Below are 7,830 nucleotides of genomic sequence, written 5' to 3'. Positions count from 1 at the left end.
CGGATGAGCGTTCATCCCTGCTTGCGGCTTTAACTTATTTTAACATTTGTCACAAAAAACTTGTGTATCATCAACGCGTTAGCTGTCAAACTCTTTATTCGACTTTGTCAAGTGCAAAAGCAGGAGAAGTGCTACAACTGCAAAATACAGACATGAGATACAAAGAATAGACAAATGTTTTCAAACTGATTTGTGACACCGTTTTAAGACAAAATGCATCGTACCACACAAAGACACACAAGACATGAAGGCGGGCTTTGGCACTTACTTGTTACACACAGAGCAGGAATAAGAAAGCCAGTGGAGGCGAGGAGCTGCTGCGCTTCCTGGTGTTTATAGTTAGAATACTGTGAACACATATTCATATTACAGACATTTTTTAGCTTTGGCTGTAGTGCTTTCTGTTAGGTTGGAGAAATGTAAAACTTTGGGGTTTGCAACACCAGTGCTTGACCTAATGCATATGCCACTGCAGCACATTAACAATACTGATAATGAAAAGCAAAAATATATACACCACGAAGCACCAATATATACAGAAATGTACACGCAGGGAGGAAGACGGGTCTTTTTTCACAAGTCTGAACTGTGTGAGACTTCTTGGGCAGGAAAAAGTCGAGATAATGTTTAAAAAGTAAATTATTTAGGGATTAATAAAGCTGGGGACGGTTCCATTTCTCAAATTCTTAAAAAACCCATGAAAATAAGGGCGTTCACACATAGCTACCAATTTTAGGCTGGGAGAAGGAAGATAAAGTCACCTATGTTACACCCAGTTTTGGTTTTCCTGTTGTCTGTCCAGGTCAAGGGGCAAAAGGGTGGATTCCCTGAGATCTGCCCCCTGGACACAGGAAGTACGCATACATGTTCATAAAACACAATAAAAACAGAGCACACAAAAGTACACACACATAAAAAGTCTAGCTGTGGCTTTAACATCTTGATAATACTTACTAGGATGTTATTATAATGTGTTAATGACAACATGAGAGTTAAATATGGCATTGGATATCAGCTCTGTTAGGAAATAAAGTGCTAGGTACAAAACGAAAGGTTACTTGGCATGGTAAAACTCGGAATGCATACATAAGCTTTGGCAACGTTTATAGTTTAGATACAGTATGAGGGAAGCTTTCTCTATTGGTTCAGACACCAAGCTTATTATTTAAGACCACAATAAAAAAAAAAGTGCTTTATCACAACCATATTGAACACAAAAGATAATCAGACTGGGAGTCAGTATAGCTTTATGATGGGAGAACTAAATGTTCCTTTTGTTTATTCTAACGCTCCTTACTCTGTGCTACACTTCCTTCAAGTCGATACTTGTGGTTTCCCTTCATCTTTGTTTTATTTTCATTTCTTCATACTTCGGACGGTTATACCTGCACCCTGAAGAACTGGCTGCTGGGAACACCTTTGTGTGCGTGCGTTTGTGTGTATATGTTTCTTTTCCTGTACCTCAGCGGGGCTAAGGTGGATGCCTACAGTGTTATTCCCATGCACGTGTACACCTGCATGTGCGTATATCTGTGTGTGCCTGCATGCAAATTAAGGGTCCATGAAACATTTTCAAACAGGCCACAAGTACCCATGGTGACCGAAATATACAATATAAAAAAATACGTAGACGGACGACATAGCTGAGAAATCAACGTGAGACAAAAGGTCGGAAGGCGTTGTTGTAATGCTTGGGTGAGCACGCTCATGCACTCCTGTCAGTGACCCCACGTGACCTCCAGGGTCACATAGGATCATTTTTAGTCCAGGGAAATAAGGAATAAGAGCATTTCTTGGTGTCAATGTTTTGTTTGACTGACTAAACCAGCTCAGGTAGCATCTGGTTCCCGGCACCTTGCTTCTGAGAGTGGGATTTGGACGGATTGCTTCTTATAAACCTGCAAAGCCTTTTTACTGCTTTCTGTTCATCTTTCATCCCCCCAAAACTGCTGTCTCTGTGTTTCTTCTTGTTTCTTTCTGCACTTTTACTTCCTAATACACTCAGTTCTCTCTTGCTGGGTTTAGAGAGGGGCACTTCGGGGACAGTACCTGCTGCCCCCGTCCTCCTCTCGTCCTTAACCCAACATCTTTCCACTTTCCTTTCTATAGTCCTCATGTTTTGGTGTGTCCAGGGCCCTGCCTGTCTAGGTTGGGGTGCACCTTGTTTTTGAGGGGTGGGGGTTTACGTTTCCGCTTGCGTGTTGGAATGGTGGTCGTGTGAGCCGGGTGGTTAAACAGGCTGGAGGAAGGTGGCTCCCAGTCCAATCTACTGGGCGTAGGAGCAGGGGTGGATGGCATCGAAGGGGTTGGTGCAGGGGTACATGGAGGTGCAGAGGGGGTTTTGGGCTGCGGGATATGAGAAGGGGGAGTGATTCCTGAAGAAACAGGTGGAGGGGAGGTGTCAGAGGCAGGTTTATCTGCGACTGGTGTAGGTGGAGGAGCACTGACGGAAGCTTTGGCTGATGCTGGAGGAGCGGGTGTGTGTGCAGCGGCAGAGGAAGGTCTGGGCTTTAGAAAGGGAGCAGGCGCAGCTACTGGAGTCTTTTTGGTGGCGGTGTTTCCACTGTCCTTCAGAAGTTCACTTTTATCCTTCTTTTTCCCCTTTTTGCTCCCTTTGTGTTTTTCCTTGCCGCTCTTTCTCCACCCAGCAGAGTCCTCGCCCTTTCCTCTCTGCCCCGCCTCGCTCTTCCCTCCCTGACCTCCCCTCTCTCTCCCTCTCTGCCTCCTCTCCCTCTGGGTTAGCTCCAGTCTACACTCGATGTGGTACAGATCCTCTGTTGCCATGGTGACGCGGTCCAGCTGTTGCAGCAGAGTGTCAAGGGTGGGGAGGAGCCTCCGCAGAGACGCTTCGGTCTCGGCTCTCTCGGCTCTCTCGCGCCAGCTGGTGTTTCCCATCTCAACCCCTGGTCCAAGCCCCAGACCCAGGCCCAGCCCGAGTCCCAGGCCGATCCCCTGGTGCCTCCGTCAGGCTGCAGGGGCTGGAGGAGCTGGGCGCCACGAGGCCTCCGAGCCCGCATCAATACTGTCCGGTGTGGGAGGCGAGTCTGGACCGTCCAGCGGTGGGAGGCAGAGAGACTTACAGTCGCTGGTGGAGGACGCACGGGAGGGGGGCAGCTCCATGCCCTCGAAACGCACCTTGTGACGAAACTAAGAAACAGAGGAGATGGAGGATTAGGGGACTCGTGTGAAGCTTAATGTATGTTTTTCTGTGCAGCACTACAGAGATAGCATGTACCTCCTTGGCCCTGCTGAGGCCCATCCACATTTTGAGCCTTCTGAGAAACAGCTCGACCATCTCGTAGTCTTGGAGATCCACAGCGGGGCGGTACAGCTCGGCTCGTGCACGCCGGTAGTTCCTCAGTAACACGGCGGTGACCAACCACAGCAACACCAGCCGGAGCACGGCGAAGCTGGCGTGGAACACCAGTGCAGAGATGCTGCTAGAGGGTCCTGTAGTCGCCCAGCTGGGACGCCATGAAAGCAGACCGCGTCCGCCGGTGCCCAGCAAAGACAGGCAGGCGGAGCTCACACTGCCGTAGCCGTCATACACAGAGTGGAGGAGCTGGAGGAACGGAGAAACAGGAGAGAAATGTTGAAGCAGCTGGTTTCTCACTGTACTTAAAAGCCAATCACAGCAGAAGCTAATCAAAAATTGCTTCACTCCAATGATCAAGAACTTGTGAATAAACAATTGTGGTAGCTGGTATGGTAGCTGCTGGAGAGAGCGAAAAACACCAGAGTTATGTGAGCCATTTCAGACCCACTGGAGGCGAGCCATACTCAAGACAAGCGTGTACACAAAACATTGTGGTGTTCTGGAATGATGACACAAATGCGTGGACCGACTTAACTTTGCAATCAGGTCCAATGTGAGCACGGCATGAAAACTAGTACGACTATAGTAAAGCGTAGCACCAACATGGAATAGGGACAAACGGGAGGGACATTAAATATTTTACAGCCACAACGATGATGAGTAGCTCAAATGAGACCATCATATTCAACAAAAAGATACACTTGAACAATAACAAGTCATATATAATAATTGACAACAAATTATGATATTTGTGTATATACAGAGAGATAGAAAAGTCGCCCACATGTAGTGTACTAATGACTAAAAACTAAGAAAGAACCTGCAACATTGCTAGTAGCTCTGAGAAGTGTTTCGAGATGAATGCTAATGTGTTAGCATGCTAACATGGCATGACATGCTGATGTTTAGCAGTTAAATTGTTAACTATATTAGCTTAGCGTGTAAGCATGCTAACATTCGATAATTAGGATCCCCACAAAGTAAAGCTGAAGCGGATGTCATTTGTTTATTTGAATTACATCAGATTTATATTAAATTAGATCTGGAAGATATTTTGTCCAAAACGTCAAAGAAACGTCTTCAAACATTCAGTATTAGCCAATATAAAAGTTTGTTTTTGCGGGCTACAGAGTTTTGTTATTCAGCAGCACAGTAGAAAGCGTGTAGCAGCCATAATAGTTGCTCAAACACTACACAATATCACACTGTGTCGTGCTCTCTGTGCTAAAGTGAAGGTTTATTGGAAACACTTTTGACTGCCCATGTAAAGAAGGCGTGGGCAGTCATTATCTGAACAGAGTAAACCTGACCATGCATGAGAAGGTAAACAAACAAGTGGGCGGTTATTTTCTTGTACGTTGTGTATTATGTAAAACTGTGTAAGATGTTTTGGCTGTGTGTAGGGGCGGAAAAGCGGGAGTGATAAACAGAGGGAAGAGAATAAAGTCTGACCAGGTGTCCTGTGTGTGAGTAAGCCAGCACCAACAGCAGTAACGCCAGCGCTACGCCCAGCAGCTCCCAGACTGAGCGCCGCAGAGCTCTGCCAAACACGGCCCACTCCCTGAGGAACCGCAACTGGTGGGATGCCTGGTAGATTGAACAGGGGAGAGAGGGAGGGAGAAAAATGGGAGTAGTGTAGTATGTTAAAAATTGTCAATAAAAACACAATGTTAAATCATCTCATATAATAGTGATATTATAGTTAGACATGAAAGAAAAAAGTTATAGTATTGTATGTTTTCAAAGAGTCATATTATAATACTCCATAATAAAAACCTCACAGTATAGTAAGCCATAAAATATTTATAGAATCATTGTTTGTAATAAAAAAGATCATGAAATAGATCATGAACAATGTCATAAAGTCATGAAATGTCAATGCCATACATTTCTTGAAAAATATTTATAGTATGGAGTGCCCCCCCAAGAAAGTTACGCTTCTGTAGAAAGATTACAGTGTAGTATATAATTAAAAGTCATCGTATAGAATTTCATGAAAAAGGCATAGCATAGTATTTTATTTAAAAAAGTCAAGCATGTTATTACAGTGTAGTATATATTTGAACAGCTTTAAAAAAAAAGTAATGGTAATGCATTTCCTTTCCAGTGCCTTTCTCTCTTACCTTGAGCACCAGTATGAACAGCAGCAGGGCGGACATGATGGTGTACGTCTGGCTCTTTCGGGCCAGCGGGTAGAAGTCTGTGAAGGCGTCCCGGGGGTGCTTCAGGTACGACGCCCACTGCTGCGTGGCCATGGTGCAGCGGCTCAGGTGCAGCCCGCACACAGACGCTGCCAGAGCCAGTTTGCAGACGCCCAAGAGTCTCCAGGTTGACAGCAAGTAAACATAGCCTTCTCTGAGGAAGCCCAAGACCCCCCGCACCAGGAAATACAACACCAGGGCGAGAAGCACAATCTGAAAAACAGGAAAATGAAGATGATTTATACCTATGTGACAAAGGGGGAAGTAATGTACAGGAATTGTACTCAATATGAGCAATTATCACTTTTATGTGAAAAGCAACATTTTTATAAATGTCTCAACACTGTAATATGTCTCTTAGTTTGATTTTTAATTGCTGCTACTCATTTTTAGCCATGGCTATGCACGTATTGGCCTTTATTTTTTTGTATTCTATAACTAATGTGTGTTTTGCTTCTCCATATTTAATAACTTAGCTTACTCTTTATTATTGCATGCCTTTTTCAGATACTATGCCACTTTTTCCGCTTTCCACGCTACAGCTCCCCGCTGCAGGATTAATAAAGGCATTCTGATTGTGAAGGTGTCAGTTTGGTGTTTGTTGTTATCATTTGACATCTGTTGCCAGGGGTTACCATGAGAAGGAGCTGTAGGTCAAGGCCTGTGATTGGCCACAGACTGATGACAAGGAGGTCAAGGCTTGACTGGGCACGCTCAGACACTGGAAACTCGAACAGGAAGGAGAAGACAGCCAGGAGGTTTGTGTTGATGTTGTAGAGCGAGAACTCCACAAACACAGCACGGGTCCTACGAACACACACACAAACAATCAAACACACACTTAAAGAACTAAGATTATAGGTTAAAATAGTTCAGAGACACTTCCTGTTTTGAAACCAATACTTTTTTTTTCTTTAAGTGAGTGTTTTCATCACATGAAGTTTTGTTTCACATGAGAATAAAAACTGTTTTGATGGAAACAGATCCCCGCTGTGAATATTTCCAACCTCACACTAAATGTGGTATCAACAGGCTTTTCTTTTTGGTTGATCTCATCACTGGTTATCACTTGTTGAAAGCCGGCCCACATTCTCAGCACATTCTTTTCTATTTTATTTTAATGTTTGATGTTTGCATGGGGAACTTTTTAATGACTGCAGGCTGTAAGACACATTGCACTTCAGGGACAATCAAACTTTGCGTGTACGCATGGTTCTGATTTCTTTCGATCATTGTGAAATGATGAGCACAAGCCTGATTTCTAGTCCCTGACATGTAGCCTCTGGAGTCTATTGAACCAGTGAGATCAGAGCCATGTTTTTTGAATTATTAAATGTTTAAGATAAACCTCAATCATTGTATATTGATTATATTGCCTTGGACTATGTATTTATGATCTGGCAGTGCTCTAGGGTTTTATTATTCTCCGCTCTTTGCTTTTCTTTTTTCAGTTAGTGAAACCTTATCTTAGTTCGTGTTTATTTTTTAATCTTTTCCCTCAGCATACCTGTAGTCGAACCACTGAAGCTGCTGCAGCTGCTGTAAGGAGGATGAAGCCTCCTGCAGGCTTCTTTTCAGCTGGTGGACCTCGTCTCCACTGTCATACATCTGACCCAAATGCCATGCACTAGAAATACAAGTGGAAGGACACACAGAGGACAATAGAGAAAATGCCATTTTAGGGGTTGATTAATATACAGTATATAATATTTAAAATAATATTTGGAAACCACTTTTTCTATAACCTCATTAACATTTTGTTTAAGGACAAGTACATTTAACAGCACAGGTGCATGTTTTAGCATTTTGGGCATGGATTATTTGAAATTTCATAAGGGGGACAGTAAAACATGTCCTCCAATCCTGGACTGTCCGTTATAGGCGTATGAGGGTAAAACACTTGAAGAATGTTGATTAAAAGGCTGCCATAAAAATAGTTACTTTTAATCTTTTAACAATTTCAGTCACGATAATCACTCCCATTTAATATAAAAAAGGTTTTGGGATGGTCTGTAATAACAAGGAGTGACTTCCTTTAATACTTTAAAATACTATAAATACAGTTTTTTCCCACATTAACATATTTTTTAATTTTTTTACATAACTCTTAATATTCAGCATACAAACTGAATCTGACCTGAAGTTAACCTGAAGCAAGTTTTTTAAAGCCAGGCTTTCAGACATTTCCGTACCGGTAAGCAGTGGAATTCTCAGCGTCTATGGTTGGAGATGGAACCCAGCCCCTTCCCCAAATACTGCCTCCTGCCCTGAAACCCCCTGCAACTGGAAGAAAAGGTAAAGTAAAGGTGAAGT

The 7,830-nt window shown here is 43.5% G+C and overlaps 1 protein-coding gene across 1 annotated transcript in view; it reads right to left on the bottom strand.

Annotated features, from left to right (window-relative positions):
* Positions 1–78: 78 nt before the first annotated feature.
* The window catches only part of pkd1a (polycystic kidney disease 1a), a 65,253-nt gene continuing 57,501 nt past the window's right edge, over positions 79–7,830 (bottom strand). Inside the window, 9 exon segments of the mRNA XM_063884270.1 lie at positions 79–2,952; positions 2,954–2,991; positions 2,994–3,147; positions 3,236–3,562; positions 4,769–4,903; positions 5,440–5,730; positions 6,153–6,324; positions 7,025–7,144; positions 7,710–7,800. Coding sequence (XP_063740340.1) covers positions 2,113–2,952; positions 2,954–2,991; positions 2,994–3,147; positions 3,236–3,562; positions 4,769–4,903; positions 5,440–5,730; positions 6,153–6,324; positions 7,025–7,144; positions 7,710–7,800 — 2,168 coding nt within the window. The 3' untranslated portion in view covers positions 79–2,112.

This window comes from Eleginops maclovinus, chromosome 5 (genome assembly GCF_036324505.1).
Source record: "Eleginops maclovinus isolate JMC-PN-2008 ecotype Puerto Natales chromosome 5, JC_Emac_rtc_rv5, whole genome shotgun sequence".
Classification (NCBI taxonomy): Eukaryota; Metazoa; Chordata; class Actinopteri; order Perciformes; family Eleginopidae; genus Eleginops; species Eleginops maclovinus.
Note: the sequence above shows the minus strand (reverse complement) of the source record. Positions and strands in the feature narration are given on the sequence as shown.